The sequence below is a fragment of the Eumetopias jubatus genome, unplaced genomic scaffold (genome assembly GCF_037043125.1).
Source record: "Eumetopias jubatus isolate StellerSeaLion01/CBP00866 unplaced genomic scaffold, mEumJub1_p1.0 scaffold_9, whole genome shotgun sequence".
NCBI lineage: Eukaryota > Metazoa > Chordata > Mammalia > Carnivora > Otariidae > Eumetopias > Eumetopias jubatus.
The window spans coordinates 13,069,221-13,091,171 of NW_028274815.1; the positions used below are offsets into that span (position 1 = coordinate 13,069,221).

The 21,951-nt window shown below is 40.7% G+C and overlaps 1 protein-coding gene across 5 annotated transcripts in view; it reads right to left on the bottom strand.

The window, feature by feature from the left end:
• The window catches only part of CYRIA (CYFIP related Rac1 interactor A), a 110,777-nt gene that overhangs the window by 18,406 nt on the left and 70,420 nt on the right, over positions 1 to 21,951 (bottom strand). For all 5 annotated transcript variants that reach the window (XR_003608468.2, XM_028099304.2, XM_028099301.2 and 2 more), the window contains one exon: positions 12,307 to 12,386. Coding sequence is in view for 4 of the 5 variants with exons in the window: in XM_028099304.2 (XP_027955105.1) it covers positions 12,307 to 12,376 (70 nt within the window). In the remaining variant the exon portion in view is untranslated. The remainder of the gene's footprint in view (positions 1 to 12,306; positions 12,387 to 21,951) is intronic.

Below are 21,951 nucleotides of genomic sequence, written 5' to 3' on the forward strand. Positions count from 1 at the left end.
TATGTCTTATGATGATTTTTCTGCTTGTCTTTGAATTGGAAGATTTTGGAGACAGAGTCTATAGTCTTATCCTCAGTGCCTCCATATGTCCTGCCCATTGGAGACACTCAATAAATATGTCATGACTCAATGAACATATGAGGACATTGACCAGGTGGTAGAGGATGTGGGTATTGGGAAGCAGTGAAAGAAATGAAGATCCTATTACTTCTGGATCCTCTCCTCTGGCTCTTCTTCCAAATAGTTTCTATACTGTTAACCTCTCTCACTGTTATTGTTTTTATATATATATATTTATCTACCATCAAATTGGCTATTCATCCTTTCATTAATACTTGTGTTTTTAAATCATCCATTATTCATCTATAGCCTCAATGTCTCTTCAGTATGGTTAACACACTATTAGGATATTTGTTGAGTGAAAAACTGCACCAACTACGTTGACTATCCCAATCCTAAGGCTGTTATCATTTGTTTTCTGGACTATCTCTTTAAGAGGCTTTGGGGTCTTTACTTCTGGTTTTCTCTGTATTCAGATTCAGTTGGTAGCCGTGATGTCAAAGAGAAACATTTTGAAAAATTAGTGGATTGAAAAGGCACGCTGATATTTAACTGATCGGCAACCTTCTAAAGCACCTGCTGAGGGAACAGGAACTCGGAATTATGGGTTTTGTTTTTCTACTTTTAACACAAAGATTGACCTTTAGTCAAAGGTACACACACATAGATACGCCCACCAATAATAGTACTGATGTATTATCGATGGACATGAGGCCTTATTTCAGTTGTAGCCAGTGAATCCCTCGGGGATGTTTCCTCTAAGAATCACATTCTAAAATTCTAATCATTGTCAATGATTTTATCTCCATTGAGAAGAATGGTTACATCAAGCTGGGCTGCTGTTGTCTAACAATGAAGCTGTTAAAACAAAACAAAACAAAACAAAAACAAACAACCTACCCTGTGATTTACACAGGCAATTTAGAAACCAATTCTCCAAGGGGCCCCAGAACAAGCCTATCCAGGGCCATTCCCCAGGCGATGATTTAAAACCCTGTTCTGGACTTGCTGTTGTGCGAAGTATGAAAATGTATAATGTGCACTGTGACCTTGAATACATTGTCAAGAACTCGCTGAATTCTAAGTGCCTAGAATTTTTTAATGGAAAAATAACCTTCTTATCAATGAAGATAGTGAGGCCGTATTCATTTTGTTTACAGGGGCCCTATTTACCCTCCTTTGGCTCAATTTGCTAGTGACTGTGGATATTAACTGTCAGGATTCTGGTGTCACTGGGGTCAGGTGGAGGCTTTGCTGTGGAGGCCTGTGATGTTTACTGAAAGCAGAATGCCGCGCATTCCACGGGGCGGGCAGATGGAGAGGAAGGTGGCTGAGTGCTTTGTTTGTCAGGAAGGAACATCTTTGGTGAACATACCCCAGGGCACAGGCAGCAGGGCTCAAACCAGAGTAGGGCTGTCAAATCAAAGGGTTCTTATCTTTGTAAATCGGCCAAGGACACACTGTGTCCTCAACAAGGGCCAGGGAACACGCATACCTTCTCCTCACAACCTATTCAGAACTGTATGGAAAATCTGACAGAGAATCAAACAAATTAATGGAAGATAATGTAAGCAGAAGACACCATTTATTTGGAGATGTGTTTGGCTTTGAAGGAAGCCGTGGCATTTCACCAATAGCATATACTACTCTCACACCCCAGCAGCTCTTGTATACACACTGAAGAGGATTTGCCACAGCCGTAAATTAAATCCCTAGCTCTCCTGCCCCACCACTTCCTTACCCCTCCACCCTTCTCCACTTCAGGAAAGACTAAGAAACATAACTAATTATCTATGATTAACATTTGGGGATATAAAGTTGGCAATGATTTATAGCAGAATACTAGCTGCTTGCAGAAACCACATAAAATTGCAAAGGTCCATTGGAAAATGTGTGACTAGGCTGACATATTTATTTGCACAGGGACATTAGTCTTCCAGCACCAGAGCCCTTTCCTATGGAAGAGTGAATGAGGGCCTGCAAAAAGCAGGGAAGGCTGAGGTTGCTGGAAGGCTCATCCATTTCAACCCCATGCTGTGGGATCCCGGTGATGTCATGGAAGAAGGAGGGAACTTCAAGGACGGAGAGTTTTGAGCCTCGGGTCCTACTGTCACCTCTGCCACTCACTGAATATAGAGTTTGGGGCGCCTGGGTGGCTCAGATGGTTAAGCGTCTGCCTTTGCTCAGGTCATGATCTCAGGGTCCTGGGATCAAGCCCCGCATCAGGCTCCCTGCTCGGCGGGAAGCCTGCTTCTCCCTCTCCCACTCCCCCTGCTTGTGTTCCCTCTCTCGCCGTCTCTCTCTCTCTGTCAAATAAATAAATAAAATCTTAGAAAAAAATTAAGTGAATATGAGACTTCAAGGCCCAATCCATTCATCTCTCTGGCTCTCAGATTACTTCTTGGTAAAGGAAGGGACACTGACAAGAGCCCTGTCGCCTCCCTGTATAGTCTTGTAGGGACTATGGCCTGGAGGGTCATTATGGGATGTTGACATAGATCAGAAGCATTTAAAAAGAGAAAGTGCTGGGGTGCCTGGGTGGCTCAGTCATTAAGTGTCTGCCTTCAGCTCAGGTCATGATCCCAGGGTCCTGGGATTGAATCCCGCATCGGGCTCCCTGCTTCTCCCTTTCCCACTCTCCCTGCTTGTGTTTCCTCTCTCGCTGTGTTTTTCTCTGTCAAATAAGTAAATAAAATCTAAAAAAAAAAAGAGAGAGAGAGAGAGAGAGAGAGAGAAAGTGCTGGAAATTTAATGACTCGCTGTGACTGAATCTCCGTGTTGGCATAAGTATTAATTGCTTTCCAGGCCTGTTCTGTTCTGTTGTTTTTTTGTTTGTTTGTTTCATCTGTAAAGTGACCAGAAAACGTCTCTTATTTTACCCCTTTCCTCTCCCAAGATTATCTAGCCTCCTCTGAACAACCTTAGCAGAAGTGAGGGTACCAGAGATGGGAGGGATGAAAGAAAAGCTGAGTTGAGTCACTATATTGTACACCTGAAACAACATAACACTGTATGTTAACTATACTGGGATTAAAATAAAAAACTTAATTAAAAAAAAAAAAGGAAAGAAAGAAAAGCTCAGTAGTGACAGGAGGTAGCCTGCGTCATCAAAATCATCCCAGCTGAGGGGCTCATCTGACACTCCTCCTTGTTTCAAGAAGTAGGAAGCTGTAGTCCTAATAGGTCACAATATCCAGAGCCTTTCTGCGAGTATAATGAGTGGCTTGGAGGCTTTAGAATTTCCTTCCTAACTAGCCCCCACCCCCACCCCATGACCACTATTATTGTTCTTGGTATTCCTATCATGCTCATAAAGGTGGATTTGTCTTATAAGAAGAACATTTCTCAGTTACTATCTGCCAAGAAACATTTCTTCGCCCTAACTCTAGAAGCTGCACTTTCTTTTCTGGTGAGCCCGCCACTTGCTCTCCATTCTCTTCCAGGCTTCTGTACTACCCGTACTATTGTCTCTGCTCGACGTGCTTGTGTCTCTCCCCAATACCGTTATATACTCCTTGAAGAAGAGAACATGTTCTAATGTCCCCCCAATATTGATGTGCCCTATGTCATCCCTCTGTGCCTCTCTGCCCCCAAGACCCCATCCCCATTCCTGCTGTTCCTGCCTGATGCTACAGTGCAGGAGACGCACTGCATATAATTACTGAATTAGCATCAGTACACACACAAAAAAAAGTCAAAGTTCCTAAGCTGATATTTCATGCCCAGCTCTCTGCTGGACACTGGAGATGCGATGCTAGAAGCATAAGATGCCATCCAAGTCCTCTCTGCAGGGAAGTCCATGCGGAAGTGAAATGATACCAAAGACACCTAGTTGTGAAGAAGGAACGGGGGACACCAGAGCCAGCAAATATGTCCACAAATAGAAAATATCTATTTAAATTACACACACACACACACACACACACACACACACACACACTGAGAGTTTAAAGTAAAGGAAAAGGCCACCACACATTGCAATGGGGAGTTTCTAGCAGATGTAGAAGCAAAACATACAAGAGCACAAGAGGGGAAGGATCTGTGACAAGAGTCTTTAATTCTTCATGAAATGAAGAATACATGTTGAAGATCGATTCTAATAAGTTGAAGATGTATCCTGTAATCTCTACAATAAGCATGAAGAGGCAGAACTAAAAAGCCAACAGAAAAGATCAAAGAGGGGCGCCTGGGTGGCTCAGTTGGTTGAGCGACTGCCTTCGGCTCAGGTCATGATCCTGGAGTCCCGGGATCGAGTCCCACATCGGGCTCCCTGCTCAGCGGGGAGTCTGCTTCTCCCTCTGACCTTCCCCCCTCTCATGTACACTCTCTCTCTCTCATTCTCTCAAATAAATAAAATCTTTAAAAAAAAGTTTTTTTTTTTAAAAAAGGAAAAGATCAAAGAGAATACCAAAATTATTATATTTAATCAAAAGGCATGAAGACATTAAGAGAAAAACAAAGGGCAAATACAACAAATAGAAATCAACGTCAAGATAGGCTCAGATACAAACATTAATTAAATGTAAATGGGCTAACGACTCCAATTAAAAGGTAGATATTATCATCTTGGATGAAAAAGCTGGGGCCAACTACATGTTGTTTACAAGAAATACACTGTAAAGATAAAGGCACAGACAGGATGGGGAAACATATGCCATAAAAACAATAAGCATAAAAAAGCTGTTATGGTCAAAATATAAAATGCTTAATGATATATTTAGCAAAAGCTACGCAAGATCCCTAAAAATTATACGACACTGCTGAGTGAAATCAAAGAATATCTAAACAAATGGAAAGATATACCATACTCATAGGTAAGAAGAATCAATATTGTTTAGATGTCAATTCTCCTCAAACTGAACTTTGGATTTTATATCATTATAATCAATATCCCAGCAAGGCGATTTTGTAGCAATTGAAAGCAGATTACAAAATTAATTTAGAAAAATAAAGGAACTGGAGTGGTCAACAAAATCTTGAAAAAGAACAACAAATTTTAAGGACTTGCTCTTCTTGACTTTAAGATTTATTATTTGTCATAGTTTGGTATTACTTGGTGAAAAGGATCAATAAATCAATGGGGGAGAATAGAAAGCCAGACATATTACAGTGAGTTGATTTCTGATAATGGCATTCAAGCAATCTACCTGTGCTAGAACAAGTTGATAACGCATGAAAAAAAAAAAAAAAACCACCTTGCTAATAAAATAAATAAAGATTAGTTCAGGATTGGTCACTGGTCTAATGTGAAGCTTAAATTTCTAGAACTTCCAGAAGGAAACAGTAGAATGTCTTCAGGACCTTGGAGTGGGCCATAATTTCTTAAAGAGGAGATAGCATGCACTTAGTACAAAAGAAAAACAATAATAAATTGCCCTTCAACAAAATTTAAAACTTCTGTTCATGCAAAAACAAGAAATAAAGAGGCAAGGCACTGAGTGAGTCAAAACATTTGCAAGCTATTATCTCGTGAATGACAGGTATCCAGAACACCTACAAGGAACTCCCACAAGTAAGAATGGATAAAAGACTTGAGTGGATAATATATTCTAAAAATGCTAAGGGAATATTCAATAAGCACGTGCAAAAGCGTCCAACATTATCAGTTATCATGGAAATGCAAATTAAAGCCACAAGGAGAAAACATCCCATAGTCACTAAAAGAGCTGAAAGGAAAAAATTGACAATGTTAAGTTTCGGAAAAGATGTGTTACACCTGAGCACTCTAGACTGCTGGTAGAAACGGAAAATAGTACATCCCATTTGGAAAACTATTTGACAGTTTCTTGAAAAGCTGCATATAACTGACTCAGCAAGTCTACTCTTTGGTATTTCAGAAAAGAGAACGGATGCACGAAAAGATTCTACAAGAATGTTCACAGCATGTCTACTCATAGTAGCCAAAAACTGGAAGTAGCCTGCGTGATCATCAACAGGAGAATGGATACGGAAACTGTCCCACAATAAGAGTATTCAGCAAAGGGGCGCCTGGGCGGCTCAGTCGTTAAGCATCGGCCTTCGGCTCAGGTCATGATCCCGGGGTCCTGGGATCGAGCCCCGCATCGGGCTCCCTGCTCCGCGGGAAGCCTGCTTCTCCCTCTCCCACTCCCCCTGCTTGTGTTCCCTCTCTCCTGTCTCTCTCTCTCTGTCAAATAAATAAATAAAATCTTAAAAAAAAGAGTATTCAGCAAAAAAGGGAACACACTATGATACATGCAATAATATGGCTGGATCCAAAAAACATTATGCTGAACGAGAAAAAGATAAAAAATCATATACTCTATAACTCCATTTATATGAAGTTCAAAACTATAGATTAGCTAAATTAATCTTTGAGATACAAATCAGATCTGATCAGTAGTTGTTTCTGGGTGTTGGTCAGGGAGAGGGGATTGACAGAAAACAGGTATGCTGGAACTCTGGAGTGAAATATCCTGTCTTAACAGAGTGTGGCATTGGTCAAAATTGATTGAAATATACACTCAAGCCCCGTCCATTTCAGCACATGTAAATTATGCCTCAATAAAAATAAATTTTAAAAAAGTGGATTAGTCAGGCAAAGAAGAAAAATTATCTATTTTGAGTGGATGGAATGGCTTCAGCATTAACCAGCAGCAAGAAATCAGATTTTCTAAAAGAAGCTTTTTTTTTTTTTTGTAACGGCTTTATTGTGATATAATTCACATGCCACACGATTCACCCATCTCAGGTATTCAGTGATATGTAGTATATGGCCATTGTTGTAAAATCATCACCATCATCAATTTTAAAACATCTTATCCTTCAAAAAAATTTGTACCCATAAGCAATTGCTCCCCATTTCTTCCCAACACCCCCAGGCCCAGACGACCACTAATGAACTATCTCTGTAGATTTGCCTAATCTAGACATTCCCCATAAATGGAATTCCACAATATGTGCTCTTTTGTGGCTGGCTTTTTTTCACTAAGCAGAATGATTTCAAGTTATCCCTCCATCAATATTTGACTTTTTACCACTCAATAATATTCAAGTGAATGGATATACCATACTTTATGTGTCCATTCATGACTTGATGGACATTTGTGTTGTTCCCTCCTTTTGGCTATTATGCATAATGCTACTGTGAGGGGCGCCTGGGTGGCTCAGTCATTAAGCGTCTGCCTTCAGCTCAGGTCATGATCCCGGGGTCCTGGGATCGAGCCCCACGTCGGGCTCTCTGCTCAGTTGGGGAGCCTGCTTCTCCCTCTCCCACTCCCCCTGCTTGTGTTCCCTCTCTCGCTGTGTCTCTCTCTGTCAAATAAATAAAGTCTTTAAAAAAATGCTACTGTGAATATTTATGTACCAGTTTATGGGTGGACCTTCGTTTTCATTTCTCTTGGGATGTACCTAGGAGTGGAATCATTGGGTCATAGGGTAACTTTATGTTTAACAGCTGAGGAACTGCCAAACTGTTTTCCAAAGCATCTGCACCATTTTACATTCCACTGGCAGTGTAGGAAGGTTCCAATTTCTTCACATCCTCACCAACACATTTTATTATTTTTATTGTGAAGTGCTATCTCATGGTGGCTTTGACGTGCATTTCCCTCTTGGCTAATGACAGTGAATGTTTTTTCCTGTGCTTATTGGTCATTTGTTTATCTTTGGAGAAATATCTACTCAGACCCCAGAGGAACGTTTTGATAGATGGAGTTGTTTGCTGTGACAGGGTTTCTCTGAAGCAAGGTGCCCTTGCATAGATTTTAATCCACTGGAACTTCTACCTGTCTTGGAGACCTTCTACTCCAAAGTGGATACTGTATGAAGGACTGAGGACGTATGTCACTCTATAGAGTCAGAGTTCTCATTTATGGCTAACTCTATACCGCCTGCCCGGCAAGGGAAAAGTAGGGAACCAAAAACTAAAAGGAGTCTTCTGTGACCAATTCCGGAGACTTCAGCTCTGGATCTGGGAACTCAAAAGTTTGCTTGGTCAGCTCCACTGTTCCAAACACTGGGGTGGATTAATGCTTCACTTGGATGCGTTAGTTAAATGTGGTTCCCAAACTGGCCGATCATCAGAACCACCTGGGAAATGTGGGCAAAAACAGATTCCTGGACCTAGGCCACTGAATCAGAATTTGGGGAGAAGCTCAGACACTATGTAAAAACTATATCCACCAGATGTTTCTAATGATCATTTCAGTCTGGGAATCACTGGAGTTTTTTGCTGGAGGGCTAATGCCTGCTGCCCACTTTGGGTGCCATAACGGGCAGATTCAATTAAACAATCGTCAACAGATCTTCAAGCATCCATCGTCCTGTACACTGTCCCCAAAACCATCACTGAGGCAAGATTAGGTTGCATTTTACTCCCCCTCTGTCTCCCAGCCTTCAAAAAGGAAATGGAAATATGACAAGGAGATAGAGACAGAAAAAGAAAAAAAAAAAAAAAGTAGTGTGGTAAAAAAGAAAAACCCAACAAGAAAAAAGATGTTAAATTGTTGTGTAAAAATGTGAGCACAGAGTGTAGAACTCCCTGCAAAGGTCAGACAAGAATTTAAGTTAAATCTACACAACTGGAAAGCCTGAGGACAGATGTATCTAATTTTGTCTTATATTTTGATCCAGCTTAATTACATCTATTTGACCCAGTTCAATTATATTCCATCACTGACTTCAAAAAGAATATTCAACACTCAAAGTAGAGGTGCCAAATTCATTTAAGCTGTTGCTACATGCTGTTTGGCCTTCCTTCCTCCCTCCGTTGCTTTCTCCTTAACTCTTCGCAGTCCAGACTCTATACGCAAAGCAATACGTCTTGAATCTGTTCTGCCAGTGGCTACAGTACTTGGGCAGCTCACAGCCCACCCCGCCAATCCCCTCCTGAGCCTTATCCCTCTGGAGCGTTCTGCAGCACGTGAATCCATTTACAGTCCCTCCTTCTTTACTGCCTGTGCTCTCCTGACTGCCTCCATCCAGCCTGTTCTATTCCATTCCTTCACATGGCCAGCATCTGTTACTAAAGCTCGTTTGGTGATCCGTGCTCCATGCTCAACATGGGGTGAAGTGCTGGGTTGCAAACCTGAGTGGGGCCCAGGCCCTGCCATCAGGAGTCTCGGTTTAGTAAGATGTTCTCTTTCCTCTACAATGTAGTCTCTTTTCCTGATCCTCTGACTCATCACCCTCCCGTTAAGCATGAGCATACCTAAGGTTCCCACATGCCAAGCTTTTGTCTGCTCTTGAGGTTTCCCTCAGAGAGTTCAGCTATTCTTTTTGAAGGCAAACCACAATTGTGGACCGCTAACCCTGAGCTTCTGCAACCGCTGTGGTCTAACTCAAACCAGCCTTCCATTTCTGCCCACATTTCCTTTCAGCAAGCACGTGATGCTCTGTCTAAATTGGGGCTCTTGCTAGTCCTCAAACACGCCCTTCCTATTCCTATCCCTATTTCCACTGTTGGAAAACTCCTCTCCCTATATGCTTATAGAAAAAGCACCCATTCTTTAAAGCCCACTCTAAAGGCCACCTTTGGCTAGAAGACCTCTCCAGTTCCTTCTGTTGTCTTCCATTTCCTGAAACTAGACGCATGCTCTTTCTTCCTCTTTACTCCCAGACCACAGTGTGGTCTTAAGCCCCTTATTTTTATCTTGTCTCGAAAAATGTGCCTATATTACCCTGCACACCAGTCTCAGACTCCAATGACTGTGCTTGTTTAGCTCTGTCTCCCTGATGTTGCCTGGCTTACGTGGATATTCATAAGCATATTGCACAGACCGCTATTGTGCTGAGCTGAAATCTACAGACTCACAGAGAAATCATGGCCACAGTCTACCTTTGCTACCCTCTGGTCCATCACCATTCTTTTTTGAAAACCACCTTTAGGAAAGAGGATTTTTCAGGATCAAGAAAAAAAAAACATTTTTTCCATGAGATGTCTTAGTTCGTAGATAACAAAGATGCTCTCTAGTCAGAAATAGGATGATGGCTGTCACACTCCTCAGAGCTGCTTGAGATGGGCTCTTGAGGAGGAGAGCCAGAGACCTGTGCTCCATCTCAGGTCCTCACTCATTCCCTATGTGATGTTAGCCCAGCTATTTATCGTTTCAGAGTCTCAGTGAAATAATGTTAACCTTCTCCTTGGGGTTGGCGGGGATATAAACAGTTCACATATTTTTTTTGGGTAAATTTATAGTTTTATGTTTTCCTTATATATTACTGCTCTAGTCCTAATGAGCCCCAAGGCATGAGAATCTAGTCCACAAGGAACCTTGTTGAAGATACTATAGCGTATCTGCAAATGGAGTTTTTGGTACCATAAACCATCATCAAAATTCAAGATATTTAAATGTTCGTTTTAGCCACCTTGACCTTTTTAAAAATAAAAAAAAAGAATTAAGAAATTATCCAAAGTACAAGATTGAGCAGACTTGAGTGCTGGGTCTTAGGAGAGAGGAAGAGCGACAGTCCTTCTGCAGCAGCGGGCCGGGGACCCCCTGAGGCATAACCCCAGAAGCCTGGTACTCCAGAGAACAGCCGTTGAAAACCACTGCTTTAAATCCCTGCAGATTGTAATTTTCTCACTTGGAAGGCTTTTCAAATTAGTCTTGACAAAGAACTCAATATTACTTTTTGTAAAAGCATGGAAAACCAAGAATGCAAGAACAGCTAAATGGACAAATGGGGGCCACTGAACCTGGTAGGCATTTATGAGCAGGATGTGCAGGTGCATGTGGAATTTAGAGCTTCAAAATTAAGTGCAGGCATTTAACTCCCCTAGGTGTTTATATGCGCCCCCCCCCCCAACACACACACAAGTTTTGAGTGAATGGAGTATTTTACCTTCACCACTGTTTTGGACTTTGTACATGCTGGATGCAACAGTGTAACATGCACATGACAAGAAGGGGAAGGGATCAACTAAACATGCAACTAGTAAGATTAGGGGGATGGGATATTAGGTCATTTATCTTGTAAAATTCTTAAAAGTTATTAATAAATCTTCATTTTAACAACAAGAGCAACAACAACAAAGATATGTGTATTGGAGTTGTAAAAGTTACACCAGGAAAAAAAAAAAACATTTCTTTTGATGTGTCATATCAAGCTGGTATTGACCTCACCTGTGCCACTTACCAAACCCAGCCAAATCCAACCCAAACCTACCCAACCAAATCCATCCAAACAGCAGCAGCAAAATGAGTTAAGTCGAAGTGGAATCTCCTTCACTGAATATAATCTAGAATCTTCAATATTATTTTTAGAACACATGAGCTTCGGGGTTACTTTTCCTTTTCATGCAACTACCTGAGACCTACCGAAGATTCTGAAAAGACATATCTAGGGAGCAGTCTCCTTTTGCTTTACTGTATCTTTGAAGGGACTTCTAGCCTTTACCTAGAAAATCTCTGTTAGCAAGTTTAATCTATATGTAAGGAAATTCTGACTTATTTTTTAATATACATAAACACTTGAAAAATTAAAGTTTAATGCAGGTTGAAGTCTGCAACAAATGGTAAATACTGGGGAAAAAAGTACATTTAATGTGCTTGCTTTTGTGGAATTGTAATTTAGGAAAAGGGGAACATAATAGGAAGGTGGAAATATGAGCTTAGTTGATAAATTTGAAGATGTGTCACTCATCAGCAAATATATTCAATCAAGAAAATAAACAAGATAAGAAAAAAAACCCAATATTTTTTCAGTCATAATTCACAAGCCATTTTACCTTAGGAAAAAAAAATTAAATTTTTGATAAAAGAAACATAACCTTCAGATAAAAGGGGTAATTCTCAAAAGTTTTACATAGTTTTATATAATCAAATAACATAAACAACAGACAGAGATGACTCAAAAATAATCTATAAGTCTATTTTATAGTTTTGATAATTTTTTTCATGTCTAGTGATATTTGTTTTATATTAATCTATGTAACTTACTACATGTGCTATTTTTCTTTAGAATATAATATAGTGTTTCATAAAATTTATTAAGAAAAATACATGATGATGATTGATGCTAGCTGATGAAAGTGTTTCTAAAGTCAAAGAAAACCATGGACACGTTAAAAAGATTTTCTATTAGATTTTTAAAAAAAAATAATAGAAAAGAAAGAAATGAAATAATCTTTGAAGACTCAGAGAAAGAAACGCATAGTGACATGTGGGTTTAAGTATCACATAATAAAATTTAAAAAAAAAATCTTTATGTTATAGCTTCTCTATCAACAAGCTATAAAGAAAGCAAAAAAGTTCCCATCATCATCTTTTAATTTTTGGAACTTACTTTCAAAATCCAGGAAAAAATGTGGATAGTTTTCAATTTCCCTGGTAAGGACTTTGAGCAGGTTTCCCATCCCAGCAAACCTAGGAGAGGCAACATAAAACCAAACACCATTAGCAGGATGAAAAATAGACTTCGGTTGCTGCTGCTGCTGCTGCTGCTGCTGCTGCTGCTGCTGCTGCTGCTTCTTCTTCTAAGAAAAAAAAAAATAGACATCTTAAAGGGCTGGACTTGCATAAATCACACTGGACCCCCATTAGTTGCATCTGAAGAGCAGATATAAAGCATCTCCATACCAGGTGATGACTAATAACTTAGCAACTTCATCCTAAATCAGGGACAGATAAATATCTCTGAGGTTCTGGCTCTCTAAAAGTTAGGGATATCTGGTCTAAACCATACAATGTATGACAGTGAGAAGAATGTCACAAGCTGTCTCTGGAAAATACACTTGTGTTTTGTGTCTCATTTACTATAATGACAATTAACCAAAGAACATGGTATTCTAAGAATCAGGTATTTTAGTTATAGGAGGCAGAGCTTAGGTATATTCTGCATTGTTTCCTTCTCCCCTTCACCAATTCCCTGAATCTTTACAGTTAATACTTCAGCATTTCTTTGTTTCCTTTCTACTGATGTAGGAAAATACCATGTTAATGGACAAGCACAATGAGGATATTATTAAAATATCTGTCCAGAAAGGAAAGTTTCTTAAAATTTCTGAGGAAAAGAGTTTAGAAAACACAGACTTAGAGCCCAAGGGACCCCTCATGGCCTATACAGGAAGCCAGATGTCCCAGACGTGCAACTTCCTGGCAAGTCAGAAACTCTCATAATTTGACATTTCAGTGGTAACAAGATTGGCTACTTCATGAAGTGCAAACATGAGAAAGTATTGATATTAATCCAAAAAGCTATTTTCAAACAAATTACAGTGTAATTGCACGAGGGGATCAAATCAACAGAGAAATACAGATGTGATATATATTTGCAATCCCAACTTAACAAAAAAGAATAGGGAAAACATAGTTTTACTAGGTAATCAGCAAAATTTCTACTGCTCTCAGCTCTAGGCATTAAACTATCTTTTTCAGGAGGCCACTGGTCCATTCATTCATTTGGCACATATTCATGGAGCCACAGTTTGATGCTGGGTGCTGTGCTCTGTGGAAGGCATTTCTCTACCTCGTGACTCAGACACCTCAGTTTGTAAAGGATCAACTTGAAAAATCATTGGACCAGTAAAAGAAAACCGCAGGGCTGCAGTTTTCTGTGCACAGGGCTTCAGACAGTGTTTATGCTGATACAGGAATTCCTAAAAATACACTACTATACGAAAGATGTGAGGAGCGGAGAGTGCTTTGTGTGAGACAGTATGTAGTATGATATCTAAAATATCAGAAGGTGATATTTTAGTCCTCATAATACTCCCCTGAGAAAACACCTGCACACATCATCCACGGAATAGGCCACTAATGTGAAGCTAGAAAAGAGCCTGGGGAAGCCCAATTTCAAACCTAGTTCTGCGTCCTGCTACCTCTGTTAGCCAGGACAAGCTGCTTCATCTCTCCAACCTCAGTCTTCTCATCTGTAAAATGAATTTTTGAAATGTATCTATTTCCTTGAGTCCTGAGGATTAATGAGATCAACATATAAAATGCTTTGCGAATCACTTACAGGAAGTACTCAAGAAATGTTATGTACTACTGGTATGGATAATGATGATGATAATTACCACCATCATCATTATCATGATTATAACAGCCTTCAAATACTTATTTAGGATTATCCTATGAAAGATGGGTTAATAGGTTGTATGCAGCTCTAGCAAAGAGAGCTGGGGTCACTGAAGAAATAACTGAAGAAGCTCTTCATTCAATGTCATGAAAAAAAAATTTAACCATTCCAGTTGTCTGAATATTGAGGGATTTGCCTTGTGAAATAGTGAGTTTCCTGTAACTGGCAGTGTTGAAGTAGAAATGTTCTCTATCAGCCTGTAAAAATATTATAGAAATGAATTATGTGTTGGGCAGAAGGTTGGACAAGATACGTCTTAGACTTCTGCCACCTTGAGACATGTGAGAATCTGGGCATGTGCGTACGTGTGTGTGTGTGTGTGTGTGTTGTGTGTACACACATACACACCCACACACGTGCACTGGGAAGCAAATAGCATGCTTCTCTCTTCCAAAAGAATCTTCCCTATTCTTTCTGTCATTTTTCTCTTCTTCCTGTGCCTTTAATGCACATTTCTATTTAAGATATTTTTGAGCAAAGCTCTGTATGAGGTAGATTCTGCCAAATTAAAGGTTAGAACTGGTGTAGTCCATCCCTTCCACTGGGCAACATTCACAAACCCTCCTGGGTCTCTTGGAAAGAATCTGTATCCAGCTTAATGAACAATTCCAATTCAGACCCGGAGATGTTTCTGGTACGAAGATGATTCTACTGTTTAGCAGCAGTCCCAACTTTCACATAAAATGCCTTAATGGAAGTTAAATATTCTTGATTTTCCTTGTTTTGTGCTATTAATGTGTCGCAAGAGATGTGAATGGATTTAGCTCCTTCCTAAAACTTTGTCTTGTACGTGATTTTACTGTCAGACTACCTGGGCAGAAAATATGTCAAGCCTTTAAAATTAGTAACAGACACACTCAAATATCAGCCAGCTACAGAATTCTATCTGTTCAAAAGGTCATTTCAGCTGGTTGGCTGATACGGTCAAACATTTTGCAACATGATTCTAACATCAACTGCGGTCAACTAAGGAACTCCCAGTATTCTAGATGTTTCTAGAATGTCCCCAAAAGGAACTGTCTGGAATGATGACTTTGGGACATTATGTAGTATTAGGGGTCAAGTCCAATCCCGTGGAACCTGCATTTCCATACACACTCTTTGAATAAGTACAGAAAGATTTGATGCTTCTTGCTCCTCTTCAAGGTCACCAAGAATTCATGGAAGTGTATTCTGATTTCAGGTCTTCAAAGTGAGTTAACATTACACAGGCGGTCAGTGAGAAGAGACCCCAGGGTCCACTTGGAAGGGACCCTCATCTGTGGGGTTTCCACCACCACCCCAGCCATATCCTCCTGGCAGTGACTCTGCAATCTTTGCAAATAACTCCTCACTGCATAGAAAATACATCTCTATGCAGCACATTATGAGTGAGATGGTTTAATTCTTTATATGAAGACTTTTAAAAAATATTTTACCTTGTTCAATAAAAGAACGTAAGATAAGTTATTATATGCTATTAGAGAATGCAAATATTTACATAGCAAAAGTGGGGAGAAGAGAAAAAAAAGTAGAACAGGAAGATGAAGATAGAGAGGCAAGGAACACGTGAATTATAGGACATCTGGGGCTCAAGGTCTTCATGTTTACTGCAGATGAGTGTTCAATTCTTTTTTTAAGATTTTATTTATTTATTAGAGAGCAAGAGAGAGAGAAACAGTATGAGAGGGGAGAGGGTCAGAGGGAGAAGCAGGCTCCCCGCTGAGCCGGGAGCCCGATGTGGAAGTCGATCCCAGGACTCCGGGATCATGACCTGAGCAGAAGGCAGTTGCTTAACCAACTGAGCCACCCAGGCCCCCGATGAGTGTTCAATTTTGACCTGAGCTTCTGCTGGCCAAAGTAAAGGAGAAAAAATGGTCTCTTTCAAGATTTGGTGTCCAGAAAATAAAAACAAATGGGTTATGCTGAAGAAGTAGAGTTTTTTTGTTTTTTTGTTTTTTTGTTTGCTTTTTTGGGTTAAAAAGAAAAAGGAAAAATTGATCATAGCTAAGAGGCAGCTGAGACAAAGAGAAATCTCCTCTGGCTAAGAGTAGACAGAGGAAGTCATTCATATCTGAGGAGGAGCCAAGGCTCCCAGCTCCCGCAGGCACAGAAGTGGTTTCGCAGCTGAATGGGTGGCAGAACAGCTTGGCAGGCAGTCCGGGGCTGTGCTTGAGAAAGCGGGAGTTCTGGTTTCCACGTTGTATTTGGGTCTGTCCCAAGGGATGCCAGCTACTTGCCATTCTCCCCTGTGGTGTGGGAACTTCTATCAGAACAAATACAGAAACGCAGCAGGAGCTCTGCATCTCCTAGGAGGACCTTAACCTGAGTCCCTTAAAATGATGATGGTGATTCTGATGATGATTCTTGGCAGTTTCTATAGGAAAGAAGTTGTTTATGTAAGTTCCAGGGACAGGAAAATTCTCCCCGGTAATGCAACAGGGGGAGGAGAACCATTTTGAAGGAGAGAAGTATAGCCAAAAATGTAGATGCTAAAGTACTAAAATACTAGAAATAGAAGTCACAAAAGAGGATGGTAAGAGGGATTCCAGGCATAAAAGAGATCAAATAATAATGTATAGAGCATGTTTATTAGTCAAAGGGTATGTGGTCTATATTGTGAGGTGTAGGCTTACTTTAAACACACACACACACGCAACTCCTTCGACATCTTCAGAGATCATCTTGAAGTGAAGCCTTCCTGGGACTTACTATAACAGCTACAGTGTGCACCTGAGTGTTGTGAGATCTGAATTCATTTCTGCAAGGAGAGCCTGGTAGAGGTGCAGCAAGGGAACGGGACAAGGTCTTGGCTATCAGATGAAGAGAAAGGAAAGGTGTATCAAGTTGGATAAGAACTTATTAGGGGGTGGGCCCTGCAAATACATTCTCTGACTCGTTTACTTGGGAGGTCTCTTGCTTTTAGAGGATAGCATTGGAAGTTGGCTCTCATCAATTACCACTCTGGATGGCCCTTTGCTCTTAGAGGCACCAGTCTTCTTCCATGGCTGGATTTTCCAGGACCACCCCTTCTCTATCTACCAAAGCAAAGGTCTACTGGGTTCTTGGCCGGTTGGCCTTAGCTATTGGCTGGACCTGTTTTCCCATGGCATTGTAAGCTAGGATTCACGGAAAAAGATTAAGACATAGTCTTGAGGATTTGAAGCACAGAGTAGATCAAAATAACAATATGGCCAACTGGTGTTCTCAAAAGATGTACACCGTAAGTAGTAGATGAAGGAGATCACCCAGGAAAATTTGAAAGAGCTGCACAAATATAAAGCACCATCCAATTCTCCCATTATTCTAGAGCAATTCATTTCAGCTCTGTGTCCTGGGTTCCTCATCTTACATAATGGTCATATAATAATATCTTCTGCATGATGTTCTTGCAAGGACTAAATGAAATGGGCATGAAAAGATCGTGTATACTGTAAAATGCCATGCAAATATCAGCACAGCTGATATTTGCTGATAATGTTTCTGAAAATAGGAACAACTAGGTCACTCTTTTAGTAAATGTTAGAAAAATCATTGAAAACTGCAAATTTTAACCAAATGATTGTGTCTATGATTGTGTCCGATTTCATAAATATAGCATAAAGTCCAAGAAAAACATAAATATCTAATGAAGAAAACCCTGCCAAAGTGACTCATGAAACATCTCCATTGAAAAAGAATGAGTGAGGATGGGTTAGCCTGTTGATGGCTATTAAAGAGGGCACGTTCTGCATGGAGCACTGGGTGTTATATGCAAATAATGAATCATGGAAAACTACATCAAAAACTAATGATGTAATGTGTGGTGATTAACATAATAATAAAAATAAGTAAATAAATAAAAAGGTAAAAAAAAAGTCAGCCTAACTGAACTTAAAAAAAAAAAAAAGAAAAAGAAAAAGAATGAAGTACCAAAGGACAAAGGGGTAACGTATAGATTTGCCAGCAATCTAAAGAAGAGGAAGTTAGGATTATTGCCTACTCAGTCCCAGGAGACTTGGTTCCTTCCAGTGTTGGCCTTCCTCAACACTGATTCTCTTGATGACAGTGACCTATCTAAATAAAAGGAAAAAGGAAACTCCTATCCTAAGACAAGGGAATCTGATAGCAGTTTGGTGGAAACTTTCTCCCCTCCCGCCCCACTTTGTTTTTAAAATTAAAAAAGACACATGTAATAACTACTGGAGGGATTTAGTCAATTACTCATTGAACACCCTGACTACATAAGGCACATGGGGGTGGGGTATGCAATGACAGAAGGCATGGCCTCAGCACTCAGGGGATGTATATTCTATTTAGGGAGATAGCAACAGGCTTAAGAATGTGATCTACCCATGTGGAGCAAGATGGTGGAGGAGTAGGAGACCTGGATTTCATCTGGTCCCAGGAATTCAGCTGGATAGGGATCAAACCGTTGTGAACACCTACGAACTCAACAGGAGATCGAAGAAAAGAATAGCAACAACTCTCTGAACAGAAAAGTGACCACTTTCTGGAAGGTAGGACGTGCGGAGAAGTGAATCCGAGGCGATATTCGGGAGGATAGACGGCGGGGGAGGGGGCCTCCGTCGGCCGCTTCTGGCAAGTGATAGAGCCGGAGAGCACAAAATCGGAACTTTTAGAAGTCGGCTCCGCTGAGGGACGTCGCTGCAGTGGCTAAGCGGGGGGTGGAACCCTCGCGGGACAGTGTGGTCTCAGGACCCTCGGGGTCACAGAAAGACCGGGGGTGCCTGAGAGCGGCAGAGCTCCCGGGTATCGGAGCGGGGAAGCCGGCTGCAGAGACGGAGCCGAGGTGCGGGCTCTCAGCTTGGGGTTGCCATAAACTGTGATCTGTGGCCCATTCGGGCCACTGCTCCTCCAGCGGGGACCCAACAAGCGGTAGATCCAGGGAGACTCCCCTGCCTCCCCGGGGAAGAGCAGCACGGGAGTGCACCGCAGGTATCTGCTGGGTTTGGAGACTCCACACCGGCTCCGGTGCCAGAGATAGAAACTCTCAGTCACAGGCCGGGTGAGCACGGAGTGTGGCTGGAGACGGGAGTGACTGACTGCTTTTCTCTGGGGGCGCACTGAGGAGTGGGGCCCCGAGTTCTCGGCTCCTCCAGGGCAGAGACTGGGAGGCCACCGTTTCACTCTCGTCCTCCAAAGCTGTAAGGAAAGCTTGCAGGAAACAAAAGCTCCCAAGAGAAAACCTGAGCAGATTACTTAGCCTGGACCAGCAAGGGCGGGGCAATTCCGCCTCCGGCAAAGACTTTTGGGAACCATGGCAACAGGCCCCTCCCCCAGAAGATCAGCAAGAACAGCCAGCCAAGACCAAGTTTACCGATCAATGAGAACGGCAGAACTCCAGCACTAGGGGAATACTGCACATAGAGTTCATGGCTTTTTTACCATGATTCTTTAGTCTTTCAAAGTTCACTATTTTTTTTTAATTTTTCTTTTTCCCTCTATCAACCAACATCTTATCAATCCCATTTTTAATAAAAACATTTTTATTTTTCATTTTTAGAGTCATATTCTATCCCTTCATAGTAGTTACCCTTATTTTTGGCTTATATAAATAGGTTGTTCTCTCTTTAAAATTTTGAGATACAGTTTCTTCTTTTTTTTTTTTTCAGTGATAGAAGTTTATTAAGCAAGGATACAGAAAAAGCTCTCAGGAGTGAGAGGGGTGCTGATAGGGTTGCCAAGATACAGTTTCTTCTAACAGATCAAAATATACCCTAAATCTCTAGTGTATGGCTTTCTTCTAGTCTCCTGCCTGATCACATTCTCTCCCTTTTTTTCTTTTTTTTTTTAAATCCTCTTTATTTGTTCAAACAACTTCTTATCAATTCCTTTTACAAATTTTTTATAATTTTCATCTTTACAGTCATATTCCATCCCTTCATTGTATCAACCTTTAATTTTGTACATATATAAGCTTTTCTTTCTTTAAAATTTTGGGAGGCACTTTCTTCTAACAGACCAAAATACACGCAAAATCTAGTGTGTGGCACTGATCTATGCACCAGCCTGATCATAATTGATCATATTGGTTTTTTTGTTTTGTTTTGTTTTGTTCTCTTTTGTTTGCTATTATCTTTTTCTTTTTTCTTTCTTTCCCTTTCTTTTCCCCTGGTTTCAGGGCTTTTCTGATTTATTTAGAGTATATTTTCTGGGGACATTGTTAACCGGTTAGCATTTTGTTCTCTCATTCATCTAGTCTCCTCTGGACAAAATGACAAGACAGAAAAAATCACCTCAACAAAAAGAACAAGAGGTAGTACTGACTGCCAGGGACCTACTCAATACGGACATTAGTACGATGTCGGACCTAGAGTTCAGAGTCATGACTTTAAAGATACTAGCTGGGCTTGGAAAAAGCATGGAAGTTATTAGAGACACCCTTTCTGGAGAAATAAAAGAACTAAAATCTAACCAAATTGAAATAAAAAGGCTATTAATGAGGTGCAATAAAAAATGGGGGCACTAACTGGTAGGATAAATGAGGCAGAAGAGAGAATCAGTGATATAGAAGACCAAATGATGGAAAATAAAGAAGCTGAGAAAAAGAGTGATAAACAACTACTGGATCATGAGGGCAGAATTCGAGAGATAAGCGATACTATAAGACGAAACAACATTAGAATTATTGGGATCCCAGAAGAAGAGGAAAGAGAGAGAGGGGGAGAAGGTATATTGGAGCAAATTATAACAGAGAACTTCCCTAATGTGGGGAAGGAAACAGGCATCAAAATCCAGGAGGCACAGAGAACCCCTCTCAAAATCAATAAAAATAAGTCAACACCCCGACATCGAATAGTAAAACTTAAGAGTCTCAGAGACAAAGAGAAAATCCTGAAAGCAGCTCGGGACAAGAGATATGTAACCTACAATGGTAGAAACATTAGACTGGCAACAGACCTATCCACAGAGACCTGACAGGCCAGAAAGGACTGGCATGATATCTTCAGGACACTAAACGAGAAAAATATGCAGCCAAGAATACTATATCCAGCTAGGCTGTCATTGAAAATAGAAGGAGAGATAAAAAGCTTCCAGGACAACAAAAACTAAAGGAATTTGCAAACACAAAACCAGCCCTCCAAGAAATATTGAAAGGGGTCCTCTAAGCAAAGAGAGAGCCTAAAAGCAGCATAGACCAGAAAGGAACACAGACAATGTACAGTAATAGTCACCTTACAGGCAATACAATGGCACTAAATTCATATCTTTCAATAGCTACCCTGAATGTAAATGGGCTAAATGCCCCAATCAAAAGACACAGGCTATCAGATTGGATTAAAAAACAAGACCCATCGATAGGCTGTCTGCAAGAGACTCATTTTAGACCCAAAGACACCCCCAGATTGAAAGTGAGGGGGTGGAAAACCATTTACCATGCTAATGGACACCAAAAGAAAGCTGGGGTGGCAATCCTTATAGCAGACAAACTAGATTTTAAACCAAAGACTGTAATAAGAGACGAGGAAGGACACTATATCCTACTTAAAGGGTCTATCCAACAAGAAGATCTAACAATTGTAACTATCTATGCCCCTAACATGGGAGCAGCCAATTATATAAGGCAATTAATAAAAGCAAAGAAACACATTCACAACAATACAATAATAGTGGGGGACTTTAACACCCCCCTGACTGAAAAGGACAGATCATCTAAGCAAAAGATCAACAGGGAAATAAAGACTTTAAGTCACACACTGTACCAAATGGACTTCACAGACATATTCAGAACATTCCATCCCAAAGCAACGGAATACACATTCTTCTCTGGTGCCCATGGAACATTCTCCAGAATAGATCACATCCTAGGTCACAAATCAGGTCTCAACTGGTACCAAAAGATTGGGATCATTCCCTGCACATTTTCAG